Below are 15,053 nucleotides of genomic sequence, written 5' to 3'. Positions count from 1 at the left end.
ATAGCAGGTAATGACCAGGAAGGAATTCTTCAGCTAAAGCAACATCTATCCAACAACTTTCAAACCACAAATTTGGGAAAGTTAAAGTACTTTTTGGGGATTGAGGTAGCACAATCCAAGACATGCATTGCAATCTTACAAAGGAAGTACGCTTTGGATATATTAGAGGAGACATGTATGACAAATTGTAAACCTGTTGATACTTCTATAGATCCGAATGTAAAACTTGTTCCGGGGGGGGGGGGGGGGCTAGATGACCCGGGCAAATATCGAAGACTAGTTGGGAAATTGAATTATCTCACGATTAAACGACCATATATTTCGTTCGCAGCGAATGTAGGTAGCCAGTTTCTCCAAGCCCCGTGTAAAGGTTGGGATGTAGTCATCCCTATCCCCAGATACATAAAAAGAGCTCCAGGACAAGGATTGATATATGAAGTTAAGGGTCACCTCGATCTTGTTGGATATTCTGATGCATATTGGGCAAGTTCTCCATCAGACAGACGTTCTACTTTTGAATAATGTGTCATGCTTGGAAGGAACTTAAATTCTTGGAAGAGCAAAAAGCAAGACGTTGTCACTAGATCTACATCTAAATTGGAGAACTTGCCCAATTTGAAGAATGGAACTTAAATTCTTGAAAACCTCAATTCCTTACCATCTTTTCACCCACACTCCCACTCTATTCTCCAATTTTGAATAATGTGTCATGCTTGGAAGGAACTTAAATTGGAGAATGGAGTGGGAGTGTGGGTGAAAAGATGGTAAGGAATTGGGGTTTTCAAGAATTGGTTCAAAACAATCTCCAAGAGCATGGTTAGGAAGTGCAACAGATCATTCTGTTTTTTATCGGCATGATGGTCCAGATGAATGTATCTACCTGTTAGCCTATGTGGATGACATCGTCATAGCAGGTAATGACCAGGAAGGAATTCTTCAGCTAAAGCAACATCTATCCAACAACTTTCAAACCACAAATTTGGGAAAGTTAAAGTACTTTTTGGGGATTGAGGTAGCACAATCCAAGACATGCATTGCAATCTTACAAAGGAAGTACGCTTTGGATATATTAGAGGAGACATGTATGACAAATTGTAAACCTGTTGATACTTCTATAGATCCGAATGTAAAACTTGTTCCGGGGGGGGGGGGGGTTCCTAGATGACCCGGGCAAATATCGAAGACTAGTTGGGAAATTGAATTATCTCACGATTAAACGACCATATATTTCGTTCGCAGCGAATGTAGGTAGCCAGTTTCTCCAAGCCCCGTGTAAAGGTTGGGATGTAGTCATCCCTATCCCCAGATACATAAAAAGAGCTCCAGGACAAGGATTGATATATGAAGTTAAGGGTCACCTCGATCTTGTTGGATATTCTGATGCATATTGGGCAAGTTCTCCATCAGACAGACGTTCTACTTTTGAATAATGTGTCATGCTTGGAAGGAACTTAAATTCTTGGAAGAGCAAAAAGCAAGACGTTGTCACTAGATCTAGTACTATGACTCTTGCCACTTGTGAGCTTATATGGTTGAAACAACTTCTTCAAGTATTAATGTGTGTAGACGTCAACCAGATGAATTTAATATGCGATAATCAAGATGCTCTTCACATTGCCTTAAATCTTGTTTTTCATGAGGACAAAACATATAAAAGTGGATTGTCATTTCATTAGACAAAAGATTGAGTCACGATGTATAACCACCAGTTTTGTTAGCTCGGATGATCAGTTAGCAGATGTTCTTGCTAAATCATTGAGACGTCCTCGAATTAAATACATTTGTAACAAGCTTGGAGTATGATATATACGCTCCAGCTTGAGGGTGAGTGTTGAGATATTATGTGATTTGCATAAAACCATGATGATTTGATTAGGAGATATTATGTGATTGACATAGAATCATCATGATTTGATTAGGATTTTATTATGTATTATACACTTACCATATATGTACACTTTGTAATAGCAATAAATCCCCAACCAAGCTTGAGGGAATAGTCAAGCTTTTTGCCTAATAGCCTGTTTGGCCAAGTTTCTCCAAGACCAAAAGCACTTCTTCTTATTTTTTTTTTAAAAAAATTTCAAAGTTGAAGTGTTTGGCAAAACTTTTAGAAGAAAAAGAAGTGTTTTTGAGTAGAAGCAAAAGCAGTTTTGGAGAAGTAAAAAAAATAGTTTCTCCCCAAAAGTACTTTTGAGAAAAATATATTTAGAAGTACTTTTTAAAAGTTTGACCAAACACTAATTGTTGCTTAGAAGTACTTTTGAAATTAATTGGCCAAACACAAATTGTTTTATCACCAAAAGTACTTTTGAGAAAAACACTTATATCAAAATAAGCTGATTTTAAAAGCTTGGACAAACAGGCTATAAGTCTCAATCTCTACATAAATATTTAGCTAAATCATAAGTGTGAAGAAGAGATGCACGGATGCCCCAGTGAGGAGGTATGAGAGGTTGACAATGATGAATCTAAGGAAAGGCAGAGGTAGGCCAAAATTGGGGAGAGGTGATTAGGCAGGACATGACACATCTTCAGTTTACTAAGGACCTGACCCTTGATAGGAGGATGTGGAGGTCGAGAATTAAGGTAGTGGGTATTTTTCTTCTTCATACCAGTGGTATTAGTAACTCCCCTATTTTCTTACTCTTAGTTTTTATTACTGCATGCTATTTTTTGCTTCAGTTATCTTATTTTTCTTGTCGTTATTACTGCTTCTTTTTCCGCCACTTCTTCACTGTCGTATTTATTTTTCATGACTGCTGAGATTACGCTTTCCTTGAACCGAGAATCTATCAGAATCAGTGGCTAAAGTTTACGTACACACTATCCTCCCCAGACCTTACCTGTGGAATTTCACTAGGTAAGTTGTTGTTGTTGTTGTATAAAAACTCTTATAATAGAACTAACAATTGTATTAATCAAAACTAGAATCAGCCTTTAGATGAAGTTCTTTCAGCTAAATCAGCCTTTAGATGAAGTTCTTTCAGTTTAATGCGCTGGAAAATCTGATGGTCGACATTTTCTTGCGGTTAGGTTAATTTTAGGGCTTCGAACTTGTTTTTGTACTTTTACAAAAATATTTCTCCAAGTTTATTGAAACTTCAAAGTAAATTTAAGTATTGTAGTTACAAGATTAATCACACAACACAAAATTATAACCCAACCAACAAGAAAAATATGAATTTTCTTCTTTCCTAATAATCATATTTTGTAGTTTCTATGGATATTGTATTCTTGGAAAAGTCAAAGCATGCATTTGAGAGTGTAGATGAAAACGGAAGTTAATACAAATCAATTTTGTTGGAAGCAACCAAAAAAAGAAAGAAAAATCAAATAGAAAGAGAGAAGAGAATTGTTGGAGACGAGAGAGGCGAGTGTGGAGCGGGGCATGGGGCTGACGGAGAGCAATGGATACGATTAGAAGGTTTCTTGTCGTTTAAAATAGGGCAATGAAGCAAAAACGTCGGAAGTGAGAATCAAAATGACCACCGTGAAGCCTATTTGAACACTCTTTACTGCTGGGCTACTTTTCTTGGTTGTGTGAAAGGTGTTCAAGGTTTAATATATATCAGTATAAACTAATATTTCACCCATATACACAGTATAGTTTTCTTTCTGGTGAAGGGTGTCCAGTGATCAGCCTTAACACACTGTAGCTTCGCCACTGATTTTCACATTCTATAAGTTGAGGAAACACTTATCATTGTATGGCCAGACTGGTAATTTGGTCTCACTTTCTACTATTTGATCCAATCCGAATCAACCATTTAGAGCCCTCTTGGTACCATTCCCTTAGCCAATTTAGTTGTGTCATCCCAGAGATTGGTCTAATGCAAGTTCTTGTAAAGACCATCGGCAAAATCCAATGTATGTTTTAGATTCCTTATAAACCAGTGTCTCACTGGTTCAGTTATCTCATCATATAGAGTATTCCTACTAGTAATCCTATGGCCTTTTCTTTTTATCTTCGCACTGTTCAGCATCTTTATCCTTAGCAAGGTCACGTACTTGTAACCAGTCCGAACAGAACTAGTAATAGGAAAGAATTAGAGACATAATTAGTTTAGGCCTGGACTTGTGCAAGCTGCTTGTGATTTTACTTGTCATTCCGGCACATTAGTTAGTAGCGAGGGACTGAAATTACTAGACAGAATGTTCATATAGACTGATATGCTCTAGGAGATTCTCTCGGTAATGTATCTCATATCAATAAAAAGCTAGAGCTGGGGTCCGTATCATCCCCTTTTGCTGTTGTCAAGTGAGGGTTGCAATTTTTCGTAGTTTTCCTTCTTTCCAGTGGATGAGACAGGAAATCTTCAAAAAAAAAAAAAGGCATTAATGGGATTGTTGAGACAGATACCAAAACACAGCATTGGCTTTAAGAGAGGCTTAGTTAATATAATGGAACTTGCTCCAGAGGAAAAAAAAAATGAAGCAATAGAAGAGCTGAAAGTTCCTTCCTTGACTAAAATGTGAGTTCTATTTAGGCTCTAGCTGGACTCTTCAATAAGATCAAATGCCTGTACAACCAACAAATCGTAGCACCGATTTGACAAAGTTCACATATTCAGAGACCAAAAACCTGATTTTGGGAATCATGGCATCCCAAGTAATTTCCCATTTGCTTACCTTGTCTGCTTTTGTTTCCAATAAAACTGCTAAATGCACTCCTAGTTACTGAATTCGAGAGTACTGACTAACTATTGTTGCAGTTTTACAGATTTTGTGGTTGCCTGACTAATTTATTTCACGTCTTGTGTGTATGATTGACTAGTAAGCAAGCATTATAGTGCATGTTCACTGAGATTGAAAACCATAAATTTTGTTCAGAATCTTCTGAAGCATCCCCCCCACCCCCACCCACCCCACCCCAAAGAAAAAAAGAAATTAAAAAATAAATCTGATCCCTAAAATTATCGCCCTTGTACGTAACCATCAATAAGCGTATGCTACAACTTTGTGTACTTACCCCATCAATAATCATATCTCACAATATTGTATGTTTCAGTCTAGTAGAGATCGTTCGGCGATATCACAACCATGTGGAAGCAGAAAAAGAGATCTCTGCAGATGTTTCTGACACAGAGGTATTTGTGTAGTTTGTCTTGATTAATTAGCTCTCTTTTTATTGGATGTCCCTAATGGGGCAAATTATAATTCTCTCCGGATACTTGAAATACGTCAACAGTAATAACTCTATGTACAGCTTCAAGCAACTCGTTAGACACAGCCGCCCCCCCCCCCCCCCAAACCCAAAAAAAAAAACCCACAAATCCCCCCCATCCCGAAGAAAAATTGCACTGTAGCATCTGAGTACAACTTCCTGCATTCTGAGTAGGTCTATAGACACTAACATATATGTCCGGTTGGTGTGCCACCTGACTTGAAGGTCCAACCTATTATGTAGTGATTATGATAGTAACTTGTCATCATAGTCTATCAAGTATCTCGCTCTTCAGCTAAAACGACTCATGCTAGACACTATAAGTATTTTATTGGACCAAAAAGAGGACCTCTGAAGTTATTCATTCATATATGGAATAACTTATTATCAGTTAATTGTGTGTTATTCAATGTTTCTCTGGTAATCATATTACAGTCCAAGTACTGAAAGTTACCTATCCTTGTGAGGTGGAAATAGCACTCTAAATATGCAAGCTTCATGACAGTGGGAGAACTGTTACAAACAGTAGAAAGGTACTAACCTTCATGCTTCTCTTTCATTTCTTGAAAGGTATAGTACTGATGCTCTGTCTCAATTTGAAGGCAACTCGAGGAGCCTGATGTTGATGGTCTCAGTGTGACTGACCTTGTCCATTTGGAAAACCAACTGCAATCTGCTCTGATGCAAGCCAGATCTCAGAAGGTCATAGCGGATTCCTCTGTATCTTTTTTCTTCCATATTTAAAGTTGCATCATTTGGACTCTGGTGTTGAACTGTGCAGAAAAGCTCCAGCTACCTTTCTTATTGCCTCAAGCTTACTAGCTACCACCTGAAGCCAGGGCAGTGTTGATATCACTACATCATGTTTTTTAGGCGCTACAACCCCTAGTTAGTGTAGTTCAGCGTTCTCATTCTTTATCTCTCTTGTAATCTTATACCAGCTAGTGATTTGTTAGTTTGTCTTGATTCACTTTCTAGTCTAAATGCCAAGGGGCCTCAAATTTTTCATGATTTCACCAGCTACACCTTTTACTTCCATTTACCTCAGTTTGTCTTTTTACAAGTATTTCCATGTCTTTTTAAGTGTTTTTAACATCTGTTTCTCCTTGGAAGCGAATTTAACTTGTTTTGTTTTATGCAGACACATTTGATGGTTGAATATATCAAGTCTCTTCAAGAGAAGGTAAGTCTCGGCTGTTACTCTCACAAATGTGAGTTGGTATATGACGGAAAACATTTCTTGGAAAATGTCTCTGAAAAATCACTTTTTTCTGAAAAATATTTTGTGGAAAACGATTCCATTGTTTGGTTGGAAAATGGAAGAATGGAAATATTTATCTCCAAAAACATTAACTAAATCTTTATAATGACATTAGCGAACATGACAATGTTTTGATAATCAAGTGTTGGATAGTTGTGCATGAAGTTAAAGAGTTGTGATAGTTGTGAAGAAAAGGACTTTGGGCTGAAAGTAAGGAAGCTCATCGTCCCGCATTCGGTGAAAAATATTTTCTAATAAAACACCAGAAAATGACTTATTCTCCGAAAAAATCCTTCAGTTCGTCCACCGCATTTCAGCACTTCATGTGAGCTCAAGAGTTTGGTCTGTCATTTGCACTTTCATTTCCTGTGAAGTTGCTCTATCATAGCCATGTTACCCCTTTGTCTTTGGCTCCCCGGATACTGACTCATATTATGCTATATTTGCATGGATTAGTTTCATGCGACCACCTAGAACTTGCATGCCATCTTAATTCAAATTCTTAAGCATAGATGATTTCAAGCAAATCTAGACTTGTCATCTTCCCGAATTAAGTGCCCCTTGGAGCCACAGCATTGTGGTGGAGGATAGAACAGCTTGTGATCTTGAATACCTGAGCCTAAGATCATATTTTATCTGCCACGGCATAAGATAAAGTTTAAATTATATTTGTATAACTGATAGAATAGTTTTTGTTCCTTTAAGTCGCTGTTCTTGTTTACAGCTCTACATAGTTCTGTTAAACTTCTGGGGCTACTAAATAAGTCAAATGAATTCTCCTGGAATTTCTACTCTGTGACCAGAATTCATTATTATTTGAGGGAGAATTAATATGATGTTAAGTTGCCATTACATTGTGTGACAGAAGGTATGACCTTAGACTCTTCTCTGCAGGAAAAACTGCTGAAGGAAGAAAACAAACTTCTGGAAGACAGGGTAAATCTTATATGATAGATCTTCTCTTTTGCTAGCACAAATTAGGTGTTGTCTGTATAGATATATCTTCCATGGTTTTCTAAATGACAAAATAAATGTGCATATGCACCTACAGATAGCTGTGATCAAGAAAAACAGAGAAGTTAATGGTATGGCTTCGAATTTCACTAACCTTGCACCAGTCCCCATGATTCGTGGACAGCAGAGAGCGACCCTGAATTTCCTCTAGTTATCGTTGTATATGTCAAGTATCTTGTAGAGGCTCAACCGGAACAATTTGCCAAGGTTATCTGGTGCTTCTAACTTGGCACCTCTACTTTGTCATTCCCATTTATTTGAAGGATTATGATGCACCTGAAACACTGCAAATTCGGTATGTCCAAAATCAACAGTAAAAGATATTGGTGTAATATTTATAAAATAATATTTAATTGTTCATCTGTAAGACCAACTATGATGAGCTCTTTTTTCCTTTTCAAATGTGTATGGATTCTGTAATGTCTTAATCATGTCTTTAATTTCGTTTGTTGGTGATTTTTGTTTATTTATGTATCTGTGTATCCTCTCCTAAACATTTTTATTCTGAATGTTACAGTACCATTCTGGGGAAAATAGGAACAGCTTCTGTCTTTGACATATTCATTCTAAGAAATATTACCGTTTATTCTTTGGGAAAGTTGCTCTTTCATTCGTGCCGTTGCAGTATTCATTCTTAGTGTAGAAGCTAAGGAATGAGGATCTTGTTATTGGAGCATATAATACCTCAGATTTTAGACAGAGTCTCACATCGGCAAAACACAAGAGGGATGCTGGGTATATAAGTTAACAAGCCTTAGACCATAGTAACGCGTTTTAAATCCGTGAGGGCCTAGGCCCAGAGCGGACAATATCACTTGCGGGCTGCTCTGTTACAAAGCAGTAGCACGTTTAAAAGGTTAGGTTAAAAGGAATGAATTTCTGACTAAATCTATGGGAATAGGTCTATTTTTATCCTTTAAATATAATCCTGAGCCTTTTTAGTCCCTTAACTTTCTTAAAGTGGTTCTGTATTTTGGTTTTGCTTTTGCCTTTGCTATATTAAGCAAGTGGAGATGACAGAACCTATGAAGTTTTTCTCTTTAAGTTAGTAGGGGTCGACTTAATTAATCCCTTCATATGTAATTCTTAATTTCTTTTTTCTATTTATGTGCTGTGAAGTTTTAGTTTAATGTATGGACTAGATTATTCAATCAATAATGTTTCCATAGTTTAAAGGTATACGATGGTAATTCATTTTCGAGAGAAATTTAAAAATAGCCAGATTTACAACTGGTCATTCAAAAATAGCCCAGTTTCAAAAGTAATCGAAATTTAGCCACTTTTCATGTAAAGATAAATCTGAGCGAAAATACTGTTCAAACCCCGGAAAATACGCTCGTATATTATACGGGAGTTCCAAGATAACTATGCTGGAACTCCAGCATAATATGTTGGAGTTCCAGCATAAGTACACTAGAACGCCAGCATAATATACTGGAGTTCCAGCAAGTATAAATGTCCAGTATAATATACTGGAGTTTGGAGCATCGGTGCTCCAGTCTCCCGTGTATTATATAGGAATCAGCAAAGTATACCGGTCCAGCATAATATGCTGGAGTTCGTACACATATGCACCGAACTCCCGTATATTATGCGGGACCGGTCTCTGTTGCAGCAAAATAGTGACTATTTTTCATTGACTTCGTAAACGGTGGCTATTTTTGAATGACCAGTTCGAAAACTGGCTATACCGTGCTATTTTAACTTCATTTTCTCTTTTGTATGTTTGTCTCCTCTAGTAATAGTTATTCTGGAACTACTTGGATTTGTTGTGGAACTGTCGAAGTTAGGTTACGTGAATGCACTGAAATTAAAGGAATAACAGTACAACTGTTGAAATCAATTCTTTTTAAAAATGAAAACCAGTATAACCAAATAAGTTTTGTGAGTTTTAGTTAAGGGATTCTAAACACAATAACACATTCAAATGAATACTCTGTTTTCTATGAAATGTGCAGTAGTCAAGAAAAATAACAGTACTATCAGTTGAAATTTTCACACATGATAGCTAATTTTAAAAGAGATGTTTCCTGCATTAATTATTCCTTGGTTTTCAGGTAAGGTAGTCACTAGTCACTATCTTACAGAACCTAGAGGGGATCATCATTTGAGAAGCTTCAAGGGATAGCACCGTTAGGGCACATTTGATACGAAGAATAATGGATAATTAATTCTGAAATTTTAAATTTGAGATGAGTTTATCCCCCATTTGGTTGGGATAAAATCGCGATATAATTAATCCTGAGATTAGTAGTGGGATTTTAGTGTTATTTTTATCCTTACGGGAGAGCGGAATAACAATTTCGGGACAATTAATCCTGGGATAACTTGTTTTCCAAGCAAGCGACCCCTTAATTTTTAACATAATTATGTAAGGGAGACCAAGTGTGCTCTATTTTAACAAAGTTAAGGGATTAAAGATGCTTTATCCATATATAAGGGACAAACTTAACCAAAAACTAAAAGGAACTATGGCTTATCCATGAAATAAACTGTGTTGTCCTCTGCTCCACTTTTGTCGTCCTGGTTAATGTACTTAAATAATCTAAAGGCTTGGCCACGTGGGGCTGCATATGTACTCCTAAAGGTGGTAGTACCTTCTATCACAAAATCTGTACAAGGAACCAACATCCTTGATGCGGCCGAAACAATTAAGACTGACTTGGAGGCACTAGAAAAGATAAGATTCAACATCATTTCACTCCTCGTATTTGATAATGACAAAAATATTTTCTTTAATTTATATTCTAAAAAATGATAATTTTAAAAGAAAAAGAATTTCTGATTTTGTTGAAGAGTGTAAAACATATGTTGATAATTGATGAGTAATAAAGATTAAAAAAAGTAGTCTTTTTGGTGAATTTTTTAGTATTAAATTGGTATTCCCTAACACTATATTCTTCTTAATTTGTTCAAGAAAAATAACATTTTCATATTTAAAATAATTTAAATTTAAATTTCTCATATTACCGTTAATAACATAATTTTATTTTTTGGTTTCTCACCCTGTGTTTGATACTCACGTTGGGGCTCGACTAAGGATTCGAGCTTGGATAAGCTCTCACTAACAAGGCGAGGTCATACCTGGGGCTTAAAGATGAAGGAGTACTTACCACTTCACTACAACCCTTTTGTTGGTATTAATGCCTAAAGTTAAAAGTTAAAAATAGTTGCCAAGTAAAATGAATTACATCGGAAGAAGTCATTTTTTGCATTTTGGTGAACTCTCATTCTAAATTTTTAGTTTTTTTTTTTTTGGTAGAATGTAGGAATGTATTTACACCTAAAAATGACTTAATATCCAAGAAATATTTTCAGGAAATACGAAGTAACAATATGAAATAAACGACAATCGAGAGGCTTCACAGTTAGCATGAGGCGGAGGAAGAGGCCAAGCTAAAGTGTTGAGTTTGAAACAACAGAAAACGATTCTCAAAAAGGAAATGCCATTACTATCTAGCTGCTAATCCAACTTACAAATTCTGGGAAGGAATGCAGTTGCTCCGCTGAGATTGTGGATGTCCTCTTGAGGATAAATATAATCTGAAATATACTCTCTCTCTCTCTCTCTCTCTTCAGTGGGTTTTCTTTTGGTAGCGCTTTAGGGTAAACATGATAAATTTCATACAAGTCTGTCGAGATACTATATATGTAGTATCATATACTGCTAGTATGTAGAAGTAAGAATATATGATTGGCTAATACATACAACTTGTTTCTAACTTAGTTAAACTTTACCAGCAATTAATACAAAGTAGAGTAAATTATTGCTCCCCGATCCACGATAAACGATCAAGTTTCTTTTTTATTTTAGTCCAAAATAAGTATTCATTTATATAATCAAGAAAAAATTCGATTTGTTTTTCCAAAATTACACTTATGTACGTATTCCTAAAAAGTCATTTACTCCTCACATTTGAGAAGAGAAAGAAGTACTACTATAACTATGGTGCACCATTTAATGAAGGATAGTTTAGTCACATTAATTATTTTCGTCTAAAATTTAATATTTTCTTAATGAATATGCCCAAAGCAAATTAAGAAATATAGGAGTTTATATACACGGTGCGTGCTGCTAGTCACTTACGTATAACCTTGACTTTTGCTACTCATTTTTCATCTTTTTCTCTCTCTACTTTTATCTTCCCCAGTATAACTAGAAGTTAAGAACGAATCTTTTCATCTCTATTGTCTATTGAAATAAATATACGTATTGTAAGCATATGCCTGCTTCTTGTCTTGCACCCTCTTAATTGTATTGGTCAAAATCTGATCATCACGACCAAGCTGACCGACACCTCGTCTCAGTAATTGGACAGTGAAGATCAACAGAGTCCACTCCATTTCTCTTCTATGATATCCGACAAATTAGTAAGAGTGACACCTAAAATCATGATCAAGACACATCAGTGGCAAGAAAATGTCGAGTCAAGTAAAGGGCAAGGATACCCTAACTATATATAGCCAGGGAAAGCTCTCAACTTTGGGGGCTTCTCCAGTTTCTCTAAAGGAAGACAAAAAGCTCTCTTCTTGTATTCTAGAAAAAAAGGAAATGACCTCGAAGAAAATGTGTAAATCTGCTTCTTCATCGATTGATGAGAAAGACAGTGTCGAATCTTAATAAGATCAATAATATCTCTTTCATCCCATATACGATTATTGTTGTTAACTTTTCGATCTGGAATTAATTATGTTTTGACTAACATTTACCTTTTAATCTTTGATTGATTTTTTTAAAAAGGTTTTAATATCATTTGAGTCAAACAATTTGACGCCGCCTGTGGGGATTTCTTAGTGAAAATTCCTAGTTTCTCCCAGATCAAAGCCAAGAAACACAATCACCCACCAAAAGAAGCATGAAGAGAGAATCCAACTCACGCGAGATATGGGAGCAACACAGTAAGGGAAGGAGAGCCAAGCAGGATTACCAAGCCTAGAAATCCTCGCCCATCAACCGCAGATATATTAAACAAGGCAAGTGGTGTTACCAACCTGTTCTCCCCCACCGGACCACCTGGCAGGAGCAAAGGAAATCTCATCCTCACCTCCCACTCTTTGTCCAGGCAAGCATAAGACCCGCATGGACGAACGTACACAGGAACATCTCGATTGAAGGACAAAAATTGCTTCAACACAGCTGAAATACCTCCTGCCGGCAACATCTCCGAGCTGGACAAGAAAACTATAATGCATACACAGTACGAACCTAAGCGAAACATCAACACCTCGTATTCACCAGCGTTGCACCGTCTGGTGCAAGCAATACCAAACAAATTGGGACTCCCACGGAAGAATTCCAACTCTCCAGAAATTGGGACTAACGACGGGCTGTTATTTCGATAAGTTCGAAATAACACCCTTTAAGGCCAAGGGCCTTCGCCAAAAAAGAAAAGGGTTCAACCTCGATCGAACAATGACGGGCTGTTATTTCGATATGTTCGAAATAACACCTTTTAAGGTCAGGGGCCTTCGCCAAAAAAGAGAAGAGTTCGACCTCAATCAAACGATGACGGGTTGTTATTTTGATAAATTCGAAATAACACCCTTTAAGGCCAACGGCCTTCGCCAAAAAAGAGAAGGGTTCGACCTCAATCAAACAACGACGAGCTGTTATTTCGATAAGTTCGAAATAACACCCTTTAAGGCCAGGGGCCTTCGCCAAAAAAGAGAAGGGTTCGACCTCGATCGAACGACGACGGTTGTTATTTCGATAAGTTCGAAATAACACCCTTTAAGGCCAGGGGCCTTCGCCAAAAAAGAGAAGGGTTCGACCTCGATCGAACGACGATGGACTGTTATTTCGATAAGTTCGAAATAATACCCTTTAAGGCCAAGGGCCTTCGCCAAAAAGATAAGGGTTCGACCTCGATCGAACGACGACGGGCTGTTATTTTGATAAGTTCGAAATAACACCCATTAAGGCCAAGGGCCTTCGCCAAAAAAGAGTAGGATTAGACCTCTATCGAACAACGACGGGTTGTTATTTCGATAAGTTCGAAATAACACCGTTAAGGCCAAGGGCCTTCGCCAAAAAAGAGGAGGGTTCGACCTCGATCGAACGACGACGGGCTGTTATTTCGATAAGTTTGAAATAACACCCTTTAAGGCTAAGGGACTTCGCCAAAAAAGAGAAGGGTTCGACCTCGATCGAACGGCGACGAGCTGTTATTTCGATAAGTTCGAAATAATACCCTTTAAGGCCAAGGGCCTTCGCCAAAAAAAAGAGAAGGGTTCGACCTCGATCGAACGACGATGGGCTATTATTTCGGTAAGTTCGAAATAACACCCTTTAATGCCAAGGGCTCTCGCCAAAAAAAAGAGAAGGGTTCGACCTCGATCGAACGACGACGAGCTGTTATTTCGATAAGTTCGAAATAACACCCTTTAAGGCCAAGGGCCTTCGCCAAAAAAAGAGAAGGGTTAGACCCCGATCGAACGATGACAGGCTGTTATTTCGATAAGTTCGAAATAACACCCTTTAAGGCCAAGGGCCTTCGCCAAAAAATAGAAGGGTTCAACCTCGATCGAACGACGACGGACTGTTATTTTGATAAGTTTGAAATAACACCCTTTAAGGCCAAAGGCCTTCGCCAAATAAAAAAAAAAGGGTTCAACCTCGATCGAACGACGATAGGTTGTTATTTCGATAAGTTTGAAATAACACCCTTTAAGGCCAAGGGCCTTCGCCAAAAAAGAGAAGGGTTCGACCCCGATCGAAACGATGAAGGGCTGTTATTTCGATAAGTTCAAAATAACACCCTTTAAGGCCAAAGACCTTCGCCAAAAAAGAGAAGGGTTCGACCTCGATCGAACGACGACAGGTTGTTATTTCGATAAGTTTGAAATAACACCCTTTAAGGCCAAGGGCCTTCGCCAAAAAAAGAAGAAGAAGAGTTCAACCTCGATCGAACGATGACGTGATATTATTTTGATAAGTTCGAAATAACACCCTTTAAGGCCAAGGGCATTCACCAAAAAAGAGAAAGGTTCGACCCCGATCGAACGATGACGGGCTGTTATTTCGATAAATTCGAAATAACATCCTTTAAGGCCAAGGTCCTTCGCCAAAAAATAGAAGGGTTCGACCTCGATCGAATAATGACGGGCTGTTATTTCGATAAGTTCGAAATAATACCCTTTAAGGCCAAGGACCTTCGCCAAAAAAGAGATGGGTTCGACCTCGATCGAATAACGACGGGCTGTTATTTCGATAAGTTCGAAATAACACCCTTTAAGGCCAAGGGCCTTAAACAAAAAAGAGAAGGATTCGACCTCAATCGAATGACGACGGGCCGTCATTTTGATAAGTTTGAAACAACACCCGTTAAGGCCGAAAACCACCGTAAGGAAAGAAAAACCTAGACTCGCCATACGGGCATCTATCTTGCACCAAAGCCATAAACAGTTTAAATTAAAGTGAAGTACAAGACAAATAGTGAAGAAAAGAACTATCATTTATACAAAGTCACAGTGCGGGCTATCGCCGCTTACATATGGCCCAAGCCAACCAAAAAAAAATAACAACATAAACGAACGACAATCGACAAACAATTGAAAATAAAAACAAAGGACAACATTCTTCATTCGACGTCATCACCGCCGTCACCATCA

General features: G+C 37.6%; 1 protein-coding gene across 1 annotated transcript in view; it reads left to right on the top strand.

The window, feature by feature from the left end:
• LOC107802986 (agamous-like MADS-box protein AGL27) overlaps nucleotides 1-7,969 on the top strand; it is a 32,686-nt gene extending 24,717 nt beyond the window's left edge. The window contains exons 2-7 of the mRNA XM_016626571.2: nucleotides 5,012-5,090; nucleotides 5,645-5,700; nucleotides 5,770-5,869; nucleotides 6,309-6,350; nucleotides 7,323-7,364; nucleotides 7,480-7,969. Of these exons, the coding sequence (XP_016482057.1) occupies nucleotides 5,012-5,090; nucleotides 5,645-5,700; nucleotides 5,770-5,869; nucleotides 6,309-6,350; nucleotides 7,323-7,364; nucleotides 7,480-7,593 (433 nt within the window). The 3' untranslated portion in view covers nucleotides 7,594-7,969. The remainder of the gene's footprint in view (nucleotides 1-5,011; nucleotides 5,091-5,644; nucleotides 5,701-5,769; nucleotides 5,870-6,308; nucleotides 6,351-7,322; nucleotides 7,365-7,479) is intronic.
• The last annotated feature ends 7,084 nt before the right edge of the window (nucleotides 7,970-15,053 follow it).

The sequence above is a fragment of the Nicotiana tabacum genome, chromosome 1 (genome assembly GCF_000715075.1).
Source record: "Nicotiana tabacum cultivar K326 chromosome 1, ASM71507v2, whole genome shotgun sequence".
Taxonomy (NCBI): domain Eukaryota; kingdom Viridiplantae; phylum Streptophyta; class Magnoliopsida; order Solanales; family Solanaceae; genus Nicotiana; species Nicotiana tabacum.
The sequence above is the reverse complement of the archived record's forward strand: the minus strand, read 5'-3'. Positions and strand labels throughout refer to the sequence as shown.